This window comes from Watersipora subatra, chromosome 5 (assembly GCF_963576615.1).
Source record: "Watersipora subatra chromosome 5, tzWatSuba1.1, whole genome shotgun sequence".
Taxonomy (NCBI): Eukaryota; Metazoa; Bryozoa; class Gymnolaemata; order Cheilostomatida; family Watersiporidae; genus Watersipora; species Watersipora subatra.
This window is the reverse complement of record NC_088712.1, coordinates 46481592-46508194: the sequence shown is the minus strand read 5'-3', so window position 1 is coordinate 46508194 and position 26603 is coordinate 46481592. Positions and strand designations below refer to the sequence as shown.

The 26603-nt window shown below is 35.1% G+C and overlaps 1 protein-coding gene across 3 annotated transcripts; it reads left to right on the top strand.

Annotated features, from left to right (window-relative positions):
* The first annotated feature begins 3847 nt into the window (after window positions 1-3847).
* On the top strand, window positions 3848-25636 carry LOC137396795 (EH domain-containing protein 3-like). Of its 3 annotated transcripts, XM_068083105.1 has the most exons (10): window positions 3848-4232; window positions 5374-5561; window positions 8323-8524; window positions 12657-12850; window positions 14569-14745; window positions 15609-15617; window positions 16577-16769; window positions 20835-20965; window positions 23352-23478; window positions 24895-25636. In XM_068083105.1, the coding sequence occupies exons 1-10, from the start codon at window positions 3914-3916 to the stop codon at window positions 24963-24965; spliced, it is 1611 nt and encodes a 536-aa protein (XP_067939206.1). In that variant the 5' UTR covers window positions 3848-3913; the 3' UTR covers window positions 24966-25636. The 3 variants fall into 3 exon arrangements, with proteins under 3 accessions (XP_067939206.1, XP_067939207.1, XP_067939205.1); XM_068083106.1 differs by lacking the exon at window positions 15609-15617; XM_068083104.1 differs by lacking the exon at window positions 15609-15617 and having other exon boundaries at window positions 14569-14754.
* Window positions 25637-26603: the final 967 nt, after the last annotated feature.

Below are 26603 nucleotides of genomic sequence, written 5' to 3'. Positions count from 1 at the left end.
ACAATGCAGACTTCAGTAACACAAGCTAAAGAGTACAATGCAGACTTCAGTAACACAAGGTAAAGAATACAATGCAGACTCCAGTAACACAAGCTAAAGAGTACAATGTAGACTTCAGTAACACAAGGTAAAGAGTACAATGCAGACTTCAGTAACACAAGCTAAAGAGTACAATGCAGACTTCAGTAACACAAGCTAAAGAGTACAATGCAGACTCCAGTAACACAAGCTAAAGAGTACAATGCAGACTTCAGTAACACAAGCTAAAGAGTACAATGCAGACTCCAGTAACACAAGCTAAAGAGTACAATGCAGACTTCAGTAACACAAGCTAAAGAGTACAATGCAGACTTCAGTAACTCAAGCTAAAGAGTACAATGCAGACTTCAGTAACACAAGCTAAAGAGTACAATGCAGACTTCAGTAACACAAGCTAAAGAGTACAATGCAGACTTCAGTAACACAAGCTAAAGAGTACAATGCAGACTTCACTAACACAAGTGATATCATTAAAAGTTCATAGAATCATTAATAAAAGACAAGACTTAATCTCGTCCTCTTTTTCAACCACAATCCATCAGTGAGCCACTACTTCAAGCGTGCAATCAAAATTAGTAAGTCTGCAAAGAAATACAGATACTTAATACACGGTTGTTCAAGTTGAGCAGTATTTTTAGCTTCGAAGTTATTGTAATCTCTATCATAAAGGCGATAAGCAAAATAGATTTTTTTCAGTCAGTTGTGGTTTGTTGTTCATAGATACATGTAAATAAATACATAAATAGATAGATCAATAGATAGATAGATATATAGACAGATAGATATATAGATACATAGATAGGTATATAGATAGATATATAAATAGGTATATAGATAGATATATAGATAGGTATATAGATAGATATATAGATAGATATATAGATAGATATATAGATAGATATATAGATAGATATATAGATAGATATATAGATGGATAGATATATAGATAGATATATAGATATATAGATATATAGATAGGTATATAGATAGATAGATATATAGATAGGTATATAGATAGATGTAAACTTTATTATCACCTGTTAACGTCGCTTAGAAAAAATTAGACTGTGAGACAAAAACAAATAATAGTGAAGTAAAGTGTATTGAAAGAGATTACTTTTCACTCTTTTTACTTAACGCTGTTCTATAATGTAAACAGGCAAGGTGTTGATGTTTAGTATGAGATGTAGGAGCTTTTTCGGGAATGTAATAAATGGACAGACAGATTGATGCAAAAGTTTAGTTTTTTGTCTAAACAAGCGTCTCTAGAGTTATATTATTGTGCCTTACTTATTTCTTATTTGGGGAGACTTAAATGTACATGTATATCAATGAGTTATAAAACCATTGAAAAAAGATTTATTGAAAGTAGCGTGTCAAGTGCCAGCTACCAGGCCTCACTAGCAATCTCAATACATAGCTTTATGCATTTTTTAACTTTGTATTTATGCGTAACTATGGTTACTCTCTGTCATAAGATATGATTGAATGCCAGCTGTATATTAATGTGACTTGGGCTCAAGTCAACCAGCTTTGACTGTTTAAACCAGTATGCATAATCATAGCTTGCCATGCAGAATATTTTGAATATTTTTGTTCATTTGAAACTTGTTTTCCTGACCTTAAACAGGGACTTAGAAATACATAGACGCATATACTGCTAGTCTCTAAGTTTTTTATATAGGAAAAAAGGCAGCAAAGCGTTATTTACCTATGATGTTTCTAGGAAAAATGTACAATACAAGTATTGTACTTGTATACAAGTATACACTTACAAATATACAAAAGTATTGTACTTGTATACAAGTATACACGCACAAATATACAAGTGTATTTGTACCTTTTAAAAAGATCCCATTAGGATTGCTAATACCATTGTTGTTTGTCGCATAAAATTTTGTGAGCTTTTAAGAAAATCACATCAGTAGGTTGTTCATATTAGACAAAAATATTTCCTGTATGTATTATTGTTATTAATGCTATAATTGTGAATGTGGGAATCTGAGCACTATGTACATTTGCGCATTCAACTGTTTGTACACTTCTATCTTCTTGCTTTTATTTTTAGTTTAATAGAATATTCAGGTTGTCTTAATATTGTAAGATGAAATCACTTTGTCCTAGTTAGGATTTTTTACAAGTGCTTCATAAAAGCGGTTGAAATGATGACACACTTCTTGTTCAATTAATTGGGTTTGATTACAAAAACTTAAAAATGAAACAAATAAATGGTACGATGAGTAGACTGCAAACTACGGAAGTTAAATAAGCTTGCTAATTTAAAAGTTAATTACAAAATAATGTTTGTCGTCCACATAGGTGTTGAAGAATGACACATGGTTAAAGATCTAAAAGGAAACAATCGTATAGTTATTAAAATACAAATAGTTTAAAAATAGTGAGTCAATATTAGCACTAAACAACTAAACAAAGCAATAATAATAAAGCTATTGCACTTTTCGTTTTCTTTCGGCTTGCTTTGCAAACATTACTTGTAGTAAAATATTGGGTTTTAGCTATTCTTTTTTGCTGTTTCTGTTGCTTTTTTGCTGTTCATTTAATTATTTTATTAAATAATATAAATTAAATTATACATTAAACAATATAGACATATAAATTGTTGAATTTGTATTAAATAATATATATAAATATATGCTCATAGATACATGTACATTTTTCTTTTATATATATATATATATATATATATATATATATATATATATATATATATATATATATATATATACATATATATATATATATATATAACATAATATACTTTTAAACCATTTAATGAACAAAAAATATTTTGTTAATGATGACTTATGTTGCTAAATTTTGGTAGTATGTATATATAATATATATATTATATAGTATTTATATTTAGTTATGCATAATATATGTATATATTAAAAACCAAGTCTGGTTGTTATAGAGTAATTAACATCTGATTTTATCAAATGTTTTGCTATCAAATCAAACTCAGGTATGACTCTTTTACAAAAGATGTTAATCTAGAACATATGTTTTGTAAGCGTATTGATTAGTTATTTTGTAATCTAATAAATTCAAATAAACAAAGCCTCTTTTTGAGTAAGGATGATTAATAATTGAAGCCTTCTTGATCTATGCACAAAATTTGTCCTACCGTTTACAATGTTATGAAAGTTAATAGTAAAACATGATTTTAATTATAATAGTGATGTCTTTGCTATGATGAACTTTGCTTCATGGTTTAAAAACTTGAAACAGTGTAGTCTGCTTCTGTGGTTCAGCAATGAACATATCTTTGAAACAGAAAGACACCACAAGTTGCTAAAAGGAATCTACAAAAGTCTTACTGTATTGACGACAGTAAACCTTTTGATAATAAAATATATACACAGTTCAGCAATTTTTTAGATATTTAAAATTTAAAAAAAATTAAAATTAAAATTTAAAATTAGCTCATAAGATGATGTTTTGAATGATTGCAAGGTCGAATCAAAATATTAAATGATAACCCTAGTTAAGTTTTTATATATGCAGCTATTGTTCCTATTTTTATGTAAGCTTTCTAAAATGCACAAAACAGTTTAACATTAAGCAAGACATTAGTTTGTCAAAAGGCAACTGTTTATTGTTTAATGCTAGTAGATAATGCGATTGTATTATTTTCACTCTAATATTTTCACTGGACGTTAATTGAGCATTATAACAGGGGATGCAACTCATAATAGGCCGAACTAGTTTCGTCGAATATGTTACAGGGGCGGACCAAATTTCGTTAAACGAAACTCTTTGTAACAGCTCATTTCCTTGGAAAGCATCCGAGGAATCGGGTCGTGGTTTTTTTATTTTTGTTCGATTATACTTATTATTGTTACTGCAAGTCATGTTTAGCTTCATGAAGACAAAGAAAACACCAGAGGTGTACGCCTCTGTGTTAGATGGACTCAAATCTTTATATAAAAAGAGTCTGTTGCCTTTGGAGGAAATGTACAGCTTCCATGACTTCCACTCTCCAAAGTTAGGCGATGCTGACTTTGATAACAAACCTATGGTAATGCTTATTGGACAATATTCTACTGGTAAAACAACGTTCATAAAATATCTCTTAGAAAAAGAATTTCCGGGATGTAGAATTGGACCTGAACCGACTACCGATAGATTTATCATTATAATGAACGGCGAGCAAGATTCTGTGATACCAGGTGAGTGTTTTGCTATTAAGTTGACTGGCAGTTAAAGTTTGTTTATATTTGATAAACATTGCATTTTTCGTTTTTCTGTATGTATTCTTATTAAATCTGACTAGTAAAAATGGTTGCGCTTGACCGAGGTCGATCACACATAGAACAGTTCCTTATAATTTCCAAATACCTGGCGCTCAGTTGTACGTTTTCTATTAAATAGTCAACAAACAAATATTAAATAGGTCGTACAATTTTAATTCACGTCACTAGTGTTCTGGTTACGATTTTGTTTGCATCCATTTAGTTTTAATTCCTCAAAAGAATCATATGAAGAATTTCTTTCCCTTTAAAAGTTTTGTTTCCTTCAAGCCTACAAAATAGGTGGCAATAGGGAACAACAAAGGTTGAAGTGAAGTTTTATCTGTTATGCTACCAACGCCATCCACAAAATTCATTGAAAAAGTTTTTTTAAAGGGAAGTCGTTTTGGCACTTAATTTCTAAGAACTGTAGGACCTACATATATAGAAACGATGAATTCATATATCAAAGTTTATTTATGAAACAACTCATTGTTGAGCTGATAATGTAGGATGATAGCTCAAATATCAGCAATTGGTAACGTCGGGTACATTTATATAGACCTTTGCTTCTATGTATATATTCATAGTCTCATTTATAAACTATGCATATAGTTACAACTCAAGTAGCTTAGTTGTAACTATATGCAATGAACTCGTGAACATTGAATAATTATTGGTGTTTATGCAAACCATTCTTGTAGCCTTGGTGTTATTTCAACCTATGACCATTTGGTGTAACTGTTGTTTTCATCTGTCAGTGTATTTTGATCTCTTCTCTCCATGAGACATTTTTCTCCATTTTTCCTTTCTCCTTGCAGACTTTTGTTGCTATTTATTTAGATTCATGTATAAATGAAGATTTACCATATATGATAGCAAATTTTTTTTTTGATCATATGCTAATATGGAGAGAAAATTTAAAAGTATTAATTTTTGTTGTATTTCATAGATATTGCTTTAGCAGTTGTAACTGATGACACGGTTTTGACTAAGGAGCTATTGTTGGTTTTGCAGTCACTGTTTTGTGTAGTACATAGCCTAGTTATTATTCTATATAAATATATATTCCTTTTACTAGGAAATGCTCTTGTTGTCGACCCAAAAACACCATTCAAGCCTCTATCCAAGTTTGGTAATGCATTTCTCAACCGATTTCAAAGCTCAACTACCAAGTCCCCTGTGCTTGAGACCGTCACTCTTATTGACACTCCAGGCATTCTGGCCGGAGAAAAACAAAGAATAGACAGGGGCTATGACTTCACAGAGGTAAGTTTGTAACATTTATCTTGTCAGTTTTCGCAGACGAAGGTGTTTTACTGTCTATCTTGTGAAGAAATCCCTTATCATGGTAGGTAAAGATATTTTGGTGAACTATCAATTGACCTCTTTTTGAGGATCAGAGCTCATAAGCCACACGCATAGCTGATTGGTATATTTATGAATAATGCCTTGTCTTCTTTAACGGTGTGTCACTGTCATAGAAAATACTGCTGCCAGTTATATCTCTGTTTATCGACCAAAAAGGATTTGCAAGCAGATATAATCACAGCATCATAATATCTCTGAGGAGTAATTGTTTTCATTCAAAAAGTTGGTTATATTTTTTTTGTTGAACTTTTTTGTCATTGATCTTTTTACAAAATTTTTGGCAGTTGTAGGCATGAGAAATTTTGTTAATCAATTGAACCCATAATGCCCAATTAATTGGGAGTTGTCGGACTTTTTTTATATATTCGTTGCCATAATTGTCCCATAGTTAAGTCTTTTGAAACTTCCAGTAGAAGCCTGGGCTCAGGTTGTAGGCAACATTACTTGTATATAATATTCCAATGCATCGATTAAAATTGTAAAGAGTTTGTTCTTTTTTATTTCGGCTATCGGCTCTCAAACGGTTGACCCCAGTCTGCGGTCTCTATCCTTCGACTTATACTCAGGCTGCTAGAACAATTATTGAAGCTCTTCTCAGGTCAACTATCCACTGCCTGAGGAAACGTTCGTTCGGGCGGCTGGTAACATCTGGTAGATGAATTTAGCCCTAACGTGTTTTACAGGATATTGCTCATTTGAATAGCTGTCATGGTGGTACTCAATAAGGTCATCAGCCTGTCAGCGGGCGTTAGATTTGACAACCTTGTGGGCATCAGATTGAGGGCAGCCACAGTCGCTGTCTGTGTTCAATGTTTCACTGACTGCCGCTCGCGGAGAGGCCAGAATCGAATAGCCGCGTGTTACCAGTCTAGATGCTCGTTTAACATATTTCATTATATTATTTATTTATACCCAATAATCAATACGGGTGCACTTACCAGTTAAGTGCTTAAGCTAGGCTAATCTTATGTTTAGAGGTCAATGTCTTTACAGTCTGCTACTTGCAATGCGAGGAGCTGATGACTAACTCTACATAGGTTTTATATTTTAGCAATCGCATGTTACCCATGAGCCTAATAGGCTATATCTCAACCACTTATAAACAAGAAATTTGTTACCATCTATTCGGCAAAAGCCAAGCTCAGGTGTCAACTCACCTGCTACTAAATGTCAATAATTTGTTAGATCTCATAATTACGGAGCGTAGGTTTCTATTAAAGTTGTCAAAATCGTATCGAATTTGTGAAATGTTTGGGTGTTTTTTAGGTATACGCTATCGGTCTGTGAAAAGCAGGGACTTACAAATTTTAGTTGCCTCTTTTGTAAACCTATCAATTGTAGATGTCTGATGGAGTATCTACTGTCAACTATAGATGTCTATGACGAATAAAATATCAACTGTCAGTTATAGATGTCTATGGCTGATGAAATATTTACTGTCAGCTATAGATGTCTATGGCTAATGGAATATCTTCCGTCAGTTAAAGATGTCTATGGCTGATGAAATATTTACTGTCAGTTATAGATATCTATGACTAATGGAATATTTACTGTCAGCTATATAGATGTCTATGGCTGATGGAATATCTACTTTCAGTTATATCTATCTATGGCTAATGGAATATCTACTGTCAGTTATGGATGTCTATGACTAATGAAATAAATGCTAAGAGAACTAACGTTGTTAATCTTTAACTCATGAGATTATCTTTGTTTTTAATAAGTGCATGTAGTCCTTTTTTTGTTGGTACACTTTTATTCTATTCTGAAGGAGCTGAAGGAATTTTTGGTAGGAGTCTTCTTGTTATAGATCTACAAACACGTTGTCATGAGCCAACTTTGGTTTATATTTGAAGTTTCTGTTATAAATCTTTAATGTTACCCTATTACGTACATTATTAAATCTTTAATGTTACCCTATTACGGACATTATTTGCAAGTTCTGTGGAAACTCCCAGGGTTTTTGTTACAAAAAAGTTGGATGTGAAAATCAGTGTTTTTAGTTATATATTATAAACTTTAGCTGCCATCTGATAGAAATTATCAGATAGTAGTGCACACAGACCATTGTCCGCGGATACCCTGTTATTGAATTAGAAAAAATGGTAATTTTAGCCATAGCTAAAGGGTAATAATGAAAATTTGTTATTTGACTGAATAAAAGGCTGATATTGTTCGCATAGGGATTGTAAGTACATGCAAAGGCTAGTTATATTCATTCTAGTTTATAACTTTGTACTAGCTTATCTGATTGGATAAATCGGTTTCAAGACTGTCATACATCACTCATTAATTATTTCCATTCCTTGTACTTAACATTTACTGAGGAGAAACTTGTAAGTTCAATGAGAAACATTCAACTAGTGATAATGAACTTGATTATCAAAGTGTTCAAATTATGAGATTATCGTTTATTCATTTCTCGTTTAAAATAAGTTATCTTTAGCCAGTCTGTGATAGTTTTGCTAATAAATGTATTCAGTTGCATGCAGAAAATCTCAGCGATAATTCTATGTTTGAATCCTGAGGTTTTTAACTCTATGATCAGCCTATATCCATGAAAGTGTTAGTACTGTTATCAGTATTTGTCAGTAGTAGGAGTGAACAAAGCATAGTTTGGCTCGGATTGATGATTTTAACTGTTTGTGTTCAATTATAGGTGCTGGAGTGGTTTGCTGAGCGGGTGGATAGAATCCTTCTGCTGTTTGACGCTCACAAACTTGATATCAGCGATGAATTTCGAAGAGCCATAGAGTCGGTAAAGACGTATGAAGACAAAATACGGATCATCCTGAACAAGGCTGATATGATCAACGCTCAGCAGCTCATGAGAGTCTATGGGGCTCTCATGTGGTCTCTCGGTATGTCTGTTTAGCCTGGGCTCTCACGTAGTCTCTCGGTATGTTTGTTTAGCCTGGGCTCTCATGTGGTCTCTCGGTATGTCTGTTTAGCCTGGGCTCTCATGTGGTCTCTTGGTATGTCTGTTTAGCCTGGGCTCTAATGTAGTCTTTCGGTATGTCTGTTTAGCCTGGGCTCTCATGTAGTCTCTCGGTATGTCTGTTTGCCCTGGGCTCTGATGTAGTCTCTCGGTATGTCTGTTTAGCCTGGGCTCTGATGCAGTCTCTCGGTATGTCTGTTTAGCCTGGGCTCTCATGTAGTCTCTCGGTATGTCTGTTTAGCCTGGGCTTTCATGTAGTCTCTCGATAGGTTTCCATAGTCTACTCTTATTTCAAACAGCCTGTTTTCATGCCCTTGTAGAAGTTGTCTTTCTGAAGAATTTTCAGCTAGCTATTTTCATCTTGTCACAAAAGATCACATGTAACCAAACTTCCTCTTAGAGATGTTTATTATATCAAAGCCGCATCTAGTTCATGGGTTGTACATTTGCTGAGAAAATGCTTAGCTATTTTCACTTTCATGTGACTCTCGAATGTGTGCTGTTAGCTGTCATGCTGTCCCTGGCTTCATGCCTTTAGCTCTAGATATGTCTGTCTAGTCTGGGATCTCGCATACTTTAGTTTGCTGTTCTCATGTGATCTATAGATAGCCTACATGTCTTGAGTCTGTATTTTCTTAGGATCTCTAGGTATGTGTCTTCAGCCTCAGATCTCTTGTGGTTCATGGGCATGTGCCTTTAGTCTATATCATCATGTAATCTCTTAGTTTTCTTTAGTTGGAGCCCTATGTTTTTTGGAAGAGTATAATTCATATTGGAAAAATTTCATTTCTTGTTACAACGGTAAAATATTGAGAATAGTAACTTTATGATCTTACGATTAGGTTTTACTGAACTATACTTTTCCCTATTATTAGGGAAACTGAAAAATTTGCACACCTTCAGTAAAATCCAATTTCAAGATCTTAAAGTTACTATTCATCGGCTCACACAAACCAACTCTCAATATTTTACCATTGTAGCAGGAAACAAACTTTTTCTGATATGAACTATTAAGTATAATACTCTTCCATGTTTTCCTTGTTATTTACATACATGTCTGTCTAGCCCTAGCTCACATGTTGGCCTGAGTAAACATATAATGTTCATAGCTTTCTATGAATTCGTTGTAATCCACCAACTCAATCTAACTAAAAGTAGATTTAAAAGACCGTGTAGGTGCAGGGAGCTAGCGTTTGGTGTTTAGTTCATAAATTTGTATGTGCCAGAAACCCTTCTATATTCACTTGGTTAGGTTTGTAAACATTCATATTACATACAGTCTGCACATGTACTGTAGTGTTATTTCATAGTATTCATGCTGGCTAGGGAATACAGTCTGCGCATGTACTGTAGTGTTATTTCATAGTATTCATGCTGGCTAGGAAATCAAAATATTACTACAAAGGTATTCAGTTAATCATTAGCATTCATCATGCGCTGTTATTTTAAATGGTTTTATCCATTGTCTAGAGGATTCCATGCATTGATGGAATATCAAATTTCTTCATGATTGGCACTGTATTAGATGCACAAAAATGGTAAACACTTGCGTACAAATTTTGTCCTTTCTTTTTCTTTAGCTTCTGGTTTGTTCGAAAGGTGTTGGTTTTAAAGTTTTTTCATTGCATTAATTTCAATCTATTTCTTACAGAGTGGCTTGATTTTCACTTTAGAATGTACAGACTAGGCTAATAATGATATATTGTCAAGGGCAAATATCAAACATTCCAATTCGTTCTGCGTCTGAAGCAATATGACTCATACAATGTTTCTCTGGTTTGTGCGGGCCTTTAGCCCTAAAAAAGGGGCAGAACCAGCAAAGTTCATACATTTTATGTAAATGGTAATAGGGGCGCCCAACCTCTTTTTAATATAGAGTAATTTACTTATGAAATGATATACAGTTGTGTGGCATTTTTGAGGAACTGCTGGTTAATGGCAAATGAACTACAATTGTTGTTTGTAGGCACCATACAATGAGATAATTAAAACTCTCTATAATAGGGGCTATGTTATATATATATATATATATATATGTATGTATTACTAGCGGAATTCCGGCGTTTCACAAGTATTAGAAACAGCTTATAAAACAATGGCAGGTAATGTAGTGGCCTGCCAATTGCCATTAGCCTGGCACAGCGCCAATGGCTAATTTGAGTTCACTAGTCATCAATGGCTCTTACTAATAAGAGCCGTGAGACCAACCATAAACTTATGCTGCGTCGTAAGGGGAAGCAGTAGTAGTAGTATTTTCACCTACATAGCGACATGTATTGCCCAATGAATCCATCAATCTCGCGTAGCTTAATTGGTAAGATATTTGCCTGGCAAACGGAACGTTTTGAAATTAAATCTTTCGCCATATGGACTTTTCATTCCAATATTTTAATAGCTATAGCTGGACAAACCGAAGTACACACGCACAGACTTTGAGATTTATATAAATAGATTAAGTAGATTCCTAGCCTTTTTTCCTACATCTATTGTAGATGTAAGATAATACTTTGATGAAACTAAACATAAACATGCACCATGAACATCTTTCCCGTCCTATATTTTCTCTAAATTTTCTAGAGTTTCTCTTTTAAATACTATTAAATTCCCATGTTATTATTTTAATTATTTTCACACGACCTGATTTGCTTTTGTCAGCATACAAAAATCACTATTAGTATAATTTCTCTTTTTCGTTGCATTGAAATGGTTTAGTTTTTCGATGTTTCTCTATGTCACTCGTAAGTAGTAGTAGTAGTTATTAGGCAGCCCTAAAATTGCCTATCCGGCAGCACTTGGGACAAAGGACAGATCGAAGATGGTGTATCTGAATTTGGTCTTCTCCCACAAATAAAAACTGCAAACATTTTATTGTACAGTTTGTTAAGTTACAAGAACTAAGCCTGGTAATGCTCGGAATTCATTTCCTGTTTAAACAGACAGCTCGCAAATTCTCAGCAACAAGACTAGATTTTGAAACTAAATATTTATAGTTACTGGGCGAAAGTCGCGAAGCGTATGAGTGTAACATTTGAATAAACTTCTCCAAGTAATGTGGAAACGCATAGCTCTTATACAGACTAACACACACCACACATGCTCGCACGAAACGACGAAGTGGAGTTTATTAAAATGGATTACTATATTATTGTGTCACCTCATGCAAATGATTGACCTCCCTACCTTGGAGTAGAAGCCCATTGCCTCTCATATGATAGCTCTCGTTATAAAGAAGTATAAAAAGCTGCTATCTATATTTATCTCAAAGTCGATATTCGGTATATCTAGCTGTAGTAACTTGTTATTGAAATCTAGTAATGAAAAATCCGCTCTGTGCTGGATTTGATCTCGGAACCTCCCGTTCACCAGGTGGCAATCTAATTAAGCTACACGAAATGCAATGGATTCATTTGAGGATGTCAGTTTGTATCAGGATGACTTCAACACAAGTTGGCTGAATTTGTTTTCTTTCGAGGTTTGCCATTTTCAAACTGTCGATGGGAACTAGGACCATCTGTAATCTGTTATTAGTACTTTGGCTGCAACAAATTGCTTAAACTCATCCTAAAAACTGTACTAAAGATTATCCCAGATTAAGACTGTTTAACAACGGTTCATGTGTTACACTTGGATTTTTGTCATACCTGTTTGAGAATGCAAGGTCACCTAGCATAAGTGCACACATAGGCCTACAATTAAGGTTTGGGTGTGCTGTAGGCAGCATAAGGAACGTATGAAAGTGCTGCTACAATTTATTCTTGATACAGAAAGGGGGTGAAATCTTTTAACCAGTCGTTAGCACATCAGCTGCTATTTATAATATTGGTAATATTAATGGTATGTATGACTTCTATTTTGCACTTTTAATGATTTACTTTTTTAAACATGTTGTTAACCTGTTAACAACATTTTAAAAAAGATAAATCACAGACAATCATGACATTAATATCAAACCCTCCTGCTAGAGGCATGATTGTGGTGTTCACCTCTAGCATTATTACCCAATGTGCAATAGCAGTTTCACGCTCTCAATAGTCTTGCCTACTCGCTTGTTCCAGGGAAGATACTGAAGACTCCTGAGGTGTGTCGTGTCTACATCGGTTCGTTCTGGAACCAACCACTGCACTTTGATGAAAACAGGAAATTGTTTGAGCTTGAAGCAGCTGATTTGTTCACCGACCTGCAGAGTTTGCCGAAGCACAACACCCTCCGCAAGCTCAATGACTTCATACGTCGAGCAAGGCTGGCCAAGGTATATTTTGTTTTTCGGTATATATTCTATTTAGGGAGGAAAAATGCTATTGAAATTATATCATGCTAGTACCTTGGCAGTTTAGTTTGCTGTAAGAGATCATTAGGTGCAATAATAATACATACACTGATTACCCAACGCAGCAGGTCGGTTGAGTGGTGCATATGATAGTCTGGCTGCTAAACCGAATGTCGGAGTTCGAATCATGTATGATGCTACCCTTTTTCCAACATCCAACCGTGGCTTAGGGCTGACTGACGGAAGGACACAACTCTTATTATAGTAAAGATTGCATGTCTAAGCCCTGTTCATTTGTATATATGGACTAGCTGTGCTAGCCCGGCGTTGCTCGAGTATCAAAACCAGCTTATAAACAATGAGAGGTAATGAGAATTGCCTGCCACTTGCTATTAGCCTGGCACATTGCCAATGGATAATTTGAGTAAGCTTACTAATAAGATCTACCGCTTCTCATGACGTTACGCCATAACTTTGCTCTTGACGGAAAGCGGTAGCGTATTTGCTCCCATATAGCGACATATATTGCCTAACAACTCTATCAAGCTCGTTTGGCTGAATTAGTCAGGTGTCGGACTGGTGAATGGGAGGTTCCGAGATCAAATCTTCTGCAATACGGATTCTTTATTTCAGGACTTTAATAGCTATAGCTGAAACGACACAGATACATATACACAAAGTTTGAGCAATATATATATAGATTGCACGTCTAAGCCCTGTCCATCAATTAAAATGTTTTTTATGCTTGTCTCTCTATTGGTATGGAGTTGTCTGTCACCTCAAGTGTGCTTCAGCCTTTTTGTGTCAAGGTCAATGGCATGGATTGTAGTATTAAAATTGTTTGCCTTTTTTGCGACTGCATGTTTTTGAAATATTTATGAAAATATTTTATTAGAAGTTCTGATTGTCATGTTCATAAATAGATTTATTTTTTACAATTTTGAGATTGTTATTTCAGTTAACTTCCTTCTACAAACAATACTTTCTTGACAGAGTTGACCTTTTCACATTAGGTCTCATTGGCCCAATTATCCTCGACCTTTGCGGGCATTAAACTAGGCCATGACAATTTGTTTACTAGGGATTATATATAAGCTTGCAGTTATGAGATGCCTTTTGAATCAAACAACTTTATTTATTAGAAACTAACTGTTTTACTAACTGGTCTTAGTAAAACAGCCTCTTTGTATACAATATGTTTCCATGATGCGGAAGATCCGCAAATTTGAACAAATCCGCAAGTTAACCGCATCATGAAAACAGTATAAATCTGCAAGCTAAGGGTGTTTTGCGATTTGCAAAACTTTTTCGAATCGAGTCATGCTTGCAAATAATGGAAACAGCGAATGATGCGCATTTGAATATCACGTCAGCTATTCAATTTTAAACATTTTCAATACTTCCATCGTTTTTTTCTCAATCGAGTTTCACACGTTTGCGTCGCTAACATGTGCGTCACTAATTATTAACTTATCAACTAATTAAATTATTAACTTTTTTCAGTAAGGCGCCGGAGTCAATCCACATCATGTTCATAGAAACACTTAATTCGCATGGTAACACAACTCCAAGTCCGGATTATGTACGTCATGGAAACATTGTGATAAAAAGCATCACAACAAGATAGCTCGATGCCTTCACCAAAAGCATTGAATAATTGGCTAGGTAGCTACATTTGACAACAAATGTCCTTTCTGCAGGTACACGCTTATATCATATCACACCTAAAGAAGGAGATGCCATCCATGTTTGGAAAAGACAGCAAGAAGAAAGAGCTGATAAACAAACTCGGCGAAGTCTACAAGCAGATACAAAGAGAGTATGGTATCAGCCTTGGTGACTTTCCAAACATTGACAAGATGAAAATGTCTCTCGAGGTAGCCTCAGTTTCTTCGCTTTCAAGATATGAGCTTATTGCCCTTGCAGTACGCCCCGTAAATGTTTGTAGAGGGATGACTTAATGAGTTGTCGTTGGTACTAAGGCTACGGTGAAGTATTTACTCTGAGGAAATATTTCAACAGCTTGCCTATTCATCAAAGATGAACTTACATATAATTTTAGTAAACTTTATTAGAAATTATCGGTATTTTTATCATTTGTGATTGGTTTTGGTGTTTGACGGGGTCTGACTGCCAGAATGTTTCTAGATTAAAATCGAGAAAACTTGATCAGGGTTAAAACATTGAGTGTGCGGTTATGATGTCTATAGTTGCAAAGAGCAACAGAATAGAGACACTTAACGCTGCGACGTGAACGCAAAAGCCAATAGCAACTATAGCAACAATAACAACTAGTGACATCATTTTGGAAAGTTTTTTTTTTTTGAGCATTTTAACCACGATCAAGTTGTGTCGATTTTAATGTTGAAACATCTTGGCAGTCAGATTACCTCAAACATCAAAAACAATCGTAAATGATATGAAAATACGGAAAATTTCTGATAAAATCTACTAAAATTTTGTGCAAGATTAACTTTGAAGACTGTTTTAATTAGTCATTTTTATTGGTTGGTTGACAACTAGGTCGTATTAACAAACTAGGTCATATTAATACACTTCAATCAATGAAAGCTTGAGTCGTTACTAGAGGCAGAACCTTTTATGGCATCCTGCTCGTTCGCTCTTGAAGCCTCCGTATCCGGCATATTTGGAGTTGCCTGTCCTATACACTGCTTTCTCGTAGTACCTGTAGAGCAGCTTGTTGCATTGCATAGCTAATTACCCGCTCTCCTTGTTTCAGCGAGTGAAAGTAAGTTTGACTAACAATGCTACTATTTTGCCACATTGGCGAGTGTTACTCCTACATCGCTCCTGACCTTCCAATTGCATGTCATGTGCTTTATAATGCACCATGGATAGTCAACTCTCATCTCCTGCCTTGTCTTCCCCAGCTCACAGTCTGGCTTCTCTGTTGTTTATCTCTCAGCTCAAGTGCGGGAGCAAAGGTCTCCACACTGATGGAGGATGTGCCGGCACACAAAAACCTGAGACCCTGAATATGTGTACCAGATCGCTAGGCAGTCCTTGTGGTCATATCTTGTGGTAGCTTTTTTGGTATAAGCAGAATATCAGCCAAGGCAGCCACAGTGACGCAATAGACTCAAACCTTTTTTAGTATTGTTCGTTTCGCTGTACTGTCTGGCCTTTCAGTAAAGAACAATGTTTGAAACATCAGCCATGAGAGGTGATGAAAATATTAGCTAATTGTATGGAGTCGAGCGGAGTTCAGTGCAGTATTTAGCATACTTCAGTACAATTATAATACAGTATCTCGTAGGTTAGTTATTGGTATTTCTATAAATCCTTTGATGCAGTAATATAGGCAGCTTGTTAGATATCTGCCGCAAATATATAAATGAAGCACTGTTTGTCGCAAACAACACAAATAATAATATAGGTGTTTGTCAAGTTAGTACTTGACCAGTCATTGTACAGAGAAACATTTTTAGGAACTAGTGGTTAAACCCGCAAATGAATAGAACATGTGTAACATTCAATAATAATACAGTATGTATTGTAAGTAAATGTTATTACTAACACTCCAGCGCCTGAGGTGATGTTATGGAAAGAACAGACATCTTAACTGCAGACAAGCATGCTGTAGCTCTGCATGCTCGCTGCTTCGTTACTACGCATCTGCTGCTCTGCTATTTAGTGAGGAGTGCGTCTGCTCTTAGCCCGAGTGTTTACCTTAGTTTGTGCTCCTAGGTACATGATTTCAAGAAGTTCCAGCCTTTAAAGCCGAGGCTAATGGAGAATGTTGATAAGATGCTGGCAGATGAAGTATCACGGTTAATGGCCATGGTGCCGACGGAAGAGACTGAAATGCCTGCTCCCAATGTTCAGGGTGGAGCCTTTGATGGCATGCAAGAGAACCCTTTTAATGTCGGTGCCAATGAAGGTATGTGATCCTCAGGCTATGCTACAAATACTTTTATTTCAAACAGTCCGTTTCCATTCCTCTGTAGAAGTTGTTGCCTCTCTGAAGAATTTATCAGCCGGCTATTTCCATATTCTTGTTAAAGATCACATGTAAATGAACTTCTTCAATGTAGATATGTTTGTCATAGCAAAGGTGCACCTAGCTGGTGGGCTGTGCATCTGCTGAGAACATGTTACACAGTTGTGTCGTTAAGATGTTATCCTGGTATGTTGCAACATGTTATGCTGTTAGCATGTGACACTGTTATGTTGTAGCATGTTATACTCTTACATGTTTTTAACAGATTTCGGCTATTCAGCTCCAGAGAATTAGTGCTGCAGTTTTTTAGTTTTGACCCTTTGAACCCTGTACATCCTTGTCAATGTGTGTCAGTATCCCTGGGCAATTTGTCAAACGAAAGGAAGCTTAGAAGCTTTTTATTGAATAAATTTAAATATGCTCATAATCTAATGATATTTGGTAAAACACTGGTAAAAAGGTCCAACACACAGCAAATGTCACCAAAAAAAATTTTCACAATTTGTCGGGTTAAAACCATAAAAATTTGTACGATTTTAAAAACTTTTAAAAATTTTTGCAGTAGCATAATATCCATCAAGCACACATTCATCACTGTTTTATGACTCAAAATTATCTGCAAACTTATAGTTAGTATCCTATAACTTTTTATCTGCATCTCAATCATCTATGACATACCAACAAACAAGTCGCATCAATTTTTTCGTGATAGCATCCCAGTAAAATTGTAACTATAGCAAATGAAGTTGATAAAGATATTTGAAAATGGAAGTAAAATTTTCGGTCTACCTCCCTGTGCAAGAATTAATTTGATTGGTTTATGCTGTTACTTAGAATCAGCATTTGTAAACAGAGCCATTTCGATGCCGGGATGCGAAATCATTTTCCCAAACAAGTTTACATACGGCAGTAAAATCTTGGCTCCTGATTGGTTTTAGTAATTGAGTTTTAGTAATCAAAACCTACATCATTACATTAGAAATCAATAGTTATAATTAGAAAGGAACACAGAACTCTAAATGACGTAATAAAATTATATAATCAGCATTTGTAAACATGGCCATGTGGATGCCGGGATACTGTCCGTCAGGGTTTCTGACACACGCTGCGCAATGCCGTAATACTAGCCATCAGAGTTCAAAGGGTTAAATCTAAGTTATGGTCGATTAAATTGCCCCAAATATTGCCAATTAAATTTGTTGAATTACACCTTGAAGGGTCTGCTCATAATAAAGCTTTCAAGAATCACAGATTACAAACCTTTGCATGGTTTCGTTTGTAGAGAGGTGTTATGAAGGTCGGATCATTAATGTATGCATAACAGTGCTTCGGGCTTGATGAAATTTGAGTTTTGTCTTTAGCAATGGCTAGCAACTTTGTGTGTCTTGATAGTCCATTGATTAGTAACAGATCAAGGCCCTTTGACTAGCGACTAGCTTATGATAGTACATACAGTAGTCTTACTAGGGGGGCAGGCAATCCAGACCAAGTAGACTATGCGAAGTGGCTTTCTGATTAGTGAATTTCCTACTGCAAAACAAAGCATCTTTAGATGAATGTGTCCTAGATATAATTTTTCAAATTGATTATGGTCATGCTTGGAGCGGATATAATAGAGCTTTTCACAAAACATAGGATTAACAAAAGAAATCTGAAATAATTGGAAGTACTTTCACATTTATAACAGTAAGCGATTTGGGGGGCTTTAACCATACATAAGATTGTAATTGTTGCGTCACATGCATACTTTGTTTTCTCAGTTTGTTTATATTTGAACTCACTCTTTAGGAAGTTGTGTTCACCATTTGCAGCGCATGCCCTTGTCTTTACTCACAGTTGGTTAGATTAACAGATTGTTCTTTTAACAAATATTTCAATATCATCGTCAGTTCATGTCATAAAAATATTTTCATTAGTCAAATGCAGATTTAGTGTGATATTGAAAAGGAAATTTGTGAAACTCCACCATTGCAGCAAAAAAACTTGTGTCAAAAGCTTTTGCTGTGAACCGTCACGATGCACTATATCTATAAACATTCTTAGTATTGAGGACAATGCTTAATGATTGTTTATGTATATTTGCAAGCCACGATGAGGTCATGGATTGTTTGCATGCCTGTTTATTGTAAACAATAATATTACCATGCATGGTTTCATTGCTGGTGTAACTTGAATGAAAAGATTTTTAGGTCAAAGCTTGGCTGTAATTTCTGACAGGCGGCATCTGAAATTTCTCAAAATATAAGTTTCGCGAGTAAAAACTAGCAAGCTGGTATAAGTGAGAGGTCAAACTTAAATATAGAAAAGTCTGTAAACTATTTGAATTATGTTTGAAGTAAGTTGAAGTAAGTTGGAGTAAGTTGCCGGCATATTTCTTTTACTTTACTACTAAGCCTATCTCGTGCTTAGCCTCTACCTCCATTCTCGTCTCTCAAATGTCAAGTAGCCATAGAAACTCTGTTTTCTAGCTGTTACTTTGTTAATTTAGTTTGCACATATAGTTTAAATGTCAAAGTTTGGTTCTTTTTATAGCTTTATATAATGATTTTATTGTCATATATAATTGGAGTATTTATCCTGTCATTTGTGCTCTTGGAATGAATTAAACAATACTATGTATTTTGTCAAAAAAATCGCTCCAACATATGATGTTTTCAACATGTACAAGGCAAGTCTCTATGCATACCTTTATGTTGGTTTTCGTAATCAACAAGTAGATGTTTTTTGTTAAATGCCAAAACAAAAGTTAGAAGACAGAAATCAGTAATTATTGAGTTGTTGAACTAAATTATTAGAATCAATTAGCTTGGTATGTCAAGGTTTGACCGTATCAAATGTTTGGGTAGTATAACTTCCAAATATTTATACATAACCATCTGAGCCAATATACTGAGTGACATCAAATCATTAACTCTGTTCCTCATAGGTGATGATAAGTTTGAAAAGAAAACAATAGCCTTTCATTCATTTAAAGTATATCGTAAGAGCATTGTAATTAGGCTTAGCTACCAAAACTGACTAAAAATTGTTATATCTAAAAATATAAGCCGCAACCGGCAAGCATCTGCTGGCAATCTTATCACCATGCTTTAATATAATGTATGCTTTAGTTTCCATGCCATTGTCCAACTTTAGTTAAAGCTGGTGCACTGGAGCTGTAACACGCTGTGTTTTCCTTTGGGGAATACATATTCTGTTAGAAGCTGCCGGTTGCTAATCAACTTGGCAGCGTATGAATGGTCTCTCCGAGTTGTTGATGCTCGCTTTGCCCGTGTCCTCATTTCTCAGCGACCTTGTAGCCGGGTACTCTTTAGGTTAGGCCAACTGTCCATTCAGTTCAAGGATCTGTTGACAGCTCATTCCTCTATCTAATCTTTTTATCAGGCTTAACTTCTGAATATGTCTGTTATTGATATCTGTTAACAATGGCGGCTATCTGCTATACATTCCTCTCTACTTACCATACCATCTCTCCTGCACCCACATTCCATTACAAACATCTTCTATTGCTCTCATTTCCATTCTTGTCATATACTCCATCTTGTATGCTAGTTGTTCATTCCTCTTTTTAGTCTGATTCCTCTCCTATCTCTCCTTACACCCTCGTCTTATCTTATACTAGTATCCTGGTAGTCTGGTGCATTGTGTGAGGTCATCATGAGTAATAACTATGTGCACAATTATTCCATCATGTAGCAAGGTGTTTGACCGGTGCAGTTGGTAATGTGCCTGGCTGCTAAGCTAAATATCCAAGTTCAATTCTCGTGCAAGGCATTTTTTTTCTAATCTCTCAACATGTCTTCGGGCGAATGAAAACTGCTTTTATTACAGTAATGATTGTAAATTTATTATTATTTTCTCTTTCTGTCCTCACCTTTTGCTCAACTCCTCTTCTTCCTTTTTTAGTTTTGTCTGTAGTTTCACCTACCACCCTCTTCTTTCTGGTGACACACCTGTACATTTGTGTTAGGTTTATTACTAGCATAGTGTGTTGATGATTTAAAGGGATCAACCAAGGTCTCTATGACGACTCTGACTGGATCGTATCAAAAGATAAGGACAGATATGATAAGTCATTTTACGCCCTCGGGCCCAAGGACGGAAAGATTGCTGGTGGTGCTGCTAAAACTGAAATGGTATGTTCATTAGACTGCAATGTCATGAGATCTTGTAGTAAGTGTAGACAACTCTATGTATACACCTAGTACAATTCTCACTAATGTCATTGTTTTATTGTTAGGATTGTCTGTTCCTGGTATTTCAAAGAATTATTCACTGGGTGTAAGTGACTAAGATTGTGTACCTGTGATGATTGCAAGCATTTCCATAATCTATCAGTTAACCCTTTCACTGAAATCCATGTACAAATTTAGCTGTCGGCCTACTGACAGCCATTTAACTGAAAATTGCCAATTTCACTGCTTGCTATATATATAATTGTTTTCAATTTTGAATCCTATCTAGAACATTTTTGTTATATATTTTCTGCCAACATGTTAACAAACAGAGCTATGTAAAAAAAATTCAATGTATCTATACTATGTGCATTGCTAAAGCTATGTGAAGCTACGATCGCTACGAAGCTATAACGATCCTCTACAATGTTCCTTACTCTTACAAAACTATTACTTTCACCCCCATGAGAGTCAGTGCTGTCATTTTCATTAGCTTAGTATTTAATTAATTCTGAATCTGAATTGGCTGTAATGTCATCAGCAAAAGCTATTCAGTTTCTAATACAGGAGGTGCTTGCGGAAGCCATGTTACAAATACAAAGTTCGATCGTCATGAAAAAAAATTTGTTGCCAACTTGGAATTTCCTAATCAAAGATTGTAATTTGCTTCGTGAGTATAGGCTAATTTTGTAGAGAATTATTTGGACAACACTCTTAATGCCTTAAAAATACTAATGATCATTGGTTATGTTGTCACGAATCATTAATATTCAGTTACTTACGCAACCACAGTAAATTTCACAAAATGCATCTACGGCAGTCAATCAGAGAATTTGCAAAAACTTGCGTAGGGCAGTAAACGGGTTAAATTAGTCAATCTGTTTTCTATACATCTCGTAAAGTTGATCTATGGCTTACAGATATGTAGCAATGATATCCTCGTATCATCATCATTTGTCAGACTGTTGAACTCTCTTCTTAAAAAAACCGTTTTCCATATTCACCTGTTTGCTCCTCACAAGTTGCTGTCGTGTTGTCAATCATTGATTCTGTCTAACTTGGAGTATGGTAGCCAAAATTGCATTCATTTTTCATAAATTTCATCTCGGTTATGTGACATTTTACTTATCGCGCTAATACGAAAGTATAAAAAACAAGAACTGAGGCTATTTGTTTCATGTTGACCATGTTGGTTAACCCTCCATAAAACCATACAGCTTTACTTCTGTTAGCTGCTACACTATGTATTACACTTTTCTCATTTGTAAAGCTGCATAATACGTATAATTATGATAATTTGATAAAAGCTTTTGGTTAGTTGATGATTCAAAGCTTTACTTTTGTCTTTATGGCATTTGCATTCACTATTCACAATCCTTCGCTGCGGTTTCATATTGCGGAAAGATTTTTCATTGGATTAAGTAATATTTCTCAAAAGGATATGCCTGCACATTTTCATGTTGTGAGAAAAGGCCATTTGGAACCAATGCTTTTACGTGTTTGACGAATTACGTTCTTGGGCTAAGTGATCTCTGGACACACGCTGCGCTACTGTTAGTCGATGTGCTTATTCATCATTATATGCCTTTGACAATTATTTTGTTTGGATATTTTCGGTCATTTCTTATGTTGCACCGGAATAATAACTTGTGTTTGCTATACATATGTATATATAGGTATATATCGATATATAAACGAAATATCACTTGTAGCATTTGAAATCTTCAGACTATCTGTTATTGTACAGTTAAATAAATCCAGTAGGAGAGTTTCCTTCAAAAGTTGCAGTTTTCATTTTTTTTCTGAGGTTCCTTTGATTAATGTTTGCTAAGAGGTCTGATCTACATAGTTTAGATATAAATGATGAATAGGTAAATGTATATTTGATATAATTGTAAATAATAAATGTGATACTCTGAAAAATGGAATAGCTGTCAAGGAAGAAGAAAAATAGAAAAATGCTCAGTAGAAAAAGATGTGCGAAATAATATCACTAGTTGCTATAGTTGATATCGACTATTGCTTTCAGGCTGCATTGTTAACGTCTCATTGACACTATTATAGGCATCATAATCGCACTTTTACTTGATCTGAGCGTTTTAACAGCGATCACGTTTTGTTGATTTTAATCTTGAAACATCTTGGCAGTCAGACCATCTCAATTATCAAAAACAATCACAAATGATAGAAAAAATACCGATACTTTCTGATAACATATACTAAAATTTTGTTTCAGTTCATCTTCAACAGGTAGTACTTCTGTATTACAGCCTTCAGTGAGTTCTGTTCTCATGTTTGAAGCTTCCTATAATGTATTTGGCTATCAGTGCTATGTTTTATGGGGTAGGTCAAGTCTCGTCTGCCCAACAGCATATTGGCCAAAGTTTGGAAGTTAGCTGATGTTGACCGAGATGGAATGTTGGACTCCGAAGAGTGGGCACTCGCCAACCATCTCATGGGCCTCAAGCTTGAAGGTAATTTCATCTTATTGAATTTTCAGATCGAGATAGTGATTTGAGGTATTGATAGCAGCATTGATAGACACACCAGGGGATTCAATCATTAGGTTTTTAACTTTCTAAAAGCATAAATATACTTGGTGGTTAAAGAATCCAGTAATTTTTCTTTTGGTAGCTACAGTACATGCACTAACAATGCTGTACAAAAAGTGCTATCTTTACCTATCAAGGTGTTTTGTATGTTTAGTTTTTTGGAGTTGTTGACCCCACGATACTATTTTTGGCATGTGGCTTGTCACAAAAATATTCCAGTCATAGTCAGTTAGGATGTTGTTAATTTATGCACTCTTCGAAATGTATATGGTCTATTATAGATAATAACTTAAATTGAAATTTCAAGTCCAACTGTTGATTTGATAAAACTACTACATCATCAGTTAGTTGTCATTCTTACGAGCAAATGTTGGAAACTCATGTCATTCATTCATGTGAGTTTCCCTACATCACAAGAGTACCTGCAGCATAAAGGCCAGTTCAAACTGTATCGCAGTAAGTCAGCATTAACCCCACAGGCGACCACAAGTATCGGCGATTTTTGTGATAACGATGTTCAGTCTATCATAAACCTCTCTGTATTTACATCGGTGATTTGTCCGCAACTAGTGTTTGTATTACACATTGCGGTTGCTGAAACAGTGAAATTTTAGTCTCGCAGTAACTATCATAGAGGGAAATATAGATTAAGCAGCCCGCATAAGCCGATGACCATCACTGAAGCTGTACACATTGCACCGACTGTCGTGGATGCTCGGCAAATTATCAGGAAAGTTTGACAGCTGCAGTATTTTCCAACATATCCGCGTTGCCTTGGCGATGTCATCGGTTGGCTGCAAAGATTCAACCAATAATTGCCGAGTGAATAACGTTTTGCAGCGATACAATGGGAACCAGCCTTTAAGGTCTAATGCTTTGATAATTCCTTTAGCGCTGGTTAATTCAGGGAAGATGAACTCTTACAACATGGCAACACTTTACTGCTGCACGCATTACCTCATCTTCTCTGTGTAATTTGGAGTTGTTTTACCTCTTGCACATGGTCCTGAACTCAGCCTCACCCTTTCTCTTGTTATAGACTCATTTGTATAGACTGTCGTATTGGACTGTACATATTTTACGCAGTTTGCCTGCATGCTGGTACAGAAACCTTGTTATGACATTACTTTTTTACTTGTAAACTCTAATGTAATCATAGTTTTGTAAATCACACATCCAAATATGTCTTATGCCATTTTCAGAAATCCCCATCATTATTCTTCTATTTTTTTAAAGAACAAAATAATTATTTTTTACAATGCGCTGCCCTTTTCATGCTAATGTATTACGTTTAACATAGTTCAATTTTGGTAATGACCTGTTCTGGTTTTTTTGAAGGTCACGAGCTGCCAGCCGAGCTGCCGGTACACTTGATTCCGCCAAGCAAAAGGATACTGCATGATGACTAATCAATTTTACCCAATCAAACTTCAACTTTTACTCTCCATAAAATACATTCTAAGTCACTAAACATTGTACCCACTTGTGTCAGTTCAAGCACGCTCAGTTTCTGGCAAGCTTCATCTATCATCCCTATTTAGTCGTGTATGATACTTGTGTGTACCTATGCCATATTGTCACTTAATTTTCTGTGTAACGAGTATCGAAAAAAGGCATTAAATTTTAACCAGTTTATGTTATTTTGTTCAATGTGTCTTCTCATTTCACCTAGTATTCTATCAAGTAAATCGTTACAGGTTGCTTTACGATATCTTTAATTGTCTTTGTTTCATTCTATGGATACTACTATGGATTATTCTATGGATACTACTATGGATTATTCTATGGATACTACTACTGCGTTACAAAGTTGTTCTACGATGTGTTTGTTAAAGTAAGTGCTAATGTGGCTCGAGTAGGATTTACTTTTGAAAACTTTCATTTCTGCTCAAGCAGCTGCTTCACAATCCTAACATTTTCGTCACACGGTTTAGTCTTGGTGCTTTTGTCATTGGACTTGAACAACTAGTTTCTATTGTCTACCAGGTATGGTTGTAAAACTATTTATATATATCATTTATGAGCAGATTATTATAAGTAAGTCTACTACAATTCTAAATACATTATTATATCAGAATTATTACAAAGTCTCTTCAAGTTCTTGTGAGAACTCATCAAAATCAAGGTCGTCTCATGAGTCGTCAGCGTCAACATGTTCTGCCACTGCATCATGAACAGATGGTTTTGTTGTGGATGGTGACATCATGCACTAAGTGTTAGTGAGTCACTTTTGATTCAAGCATTAAATAATAATGATTTTATTTCTATAAAACCGATACATTTAATTTGAATATTAAACATTGAATTAGATGAAGGCGTATTGAAATACTGCATGCGTTTCTGATAAATTCAGATTCACATACAACTCAAATCTTTTTAATCCAAATGCTGTGTGCATTTTTGTGCATAATTGTGGTGTGCAAAATTATTTCAACCCCTAAACTATGCAACATGTTGTTTTATTTAAGGTTGCTTTGCTGAAAATCTCCAGAACTAAGCAACTCTATATGGCATTGTTATCCAGAACTTTTGACCAGTTCAAATATGCGATTGAAAATTTATATATTTCAGCTCAATTGTTGTCATTTAACCAAAACCTGACATGTCTTGTGTTTTGCAAAAAACAAGTTTACTTTAAGTTTTGTGAATAGAGATTAGTTCAGCTTGTAACTCTTTGTAGTCGCAGAAAAATAAATTTATATTTAATTAGATGCAAAGGGTAAACGTAATGCTTTAAAATAATGTATAGATTTATGCACTTTGAGCTGAGATATCAGAAGATCTTGCTATCAGCCGCAAATGCAGAGGCTGCCATAATTTTGCATACCACCTTTGATAACTACTACTTGTGGATGTAATAAAGAATAACAATCATGAAACCTGATTGGTCAAATCTTACAGCTATTACGGTGAGTACAACTGAAACATTTGTCCACAGAAAAGGTGCTTTCTATTTTATCTACTATTCTAGCGATTACAACAAACAAACTTCTGAGCTACAAAGAATAGAGGTTGGCCTTCTCAGCTTGTCTGCTTCTTCTGCTACC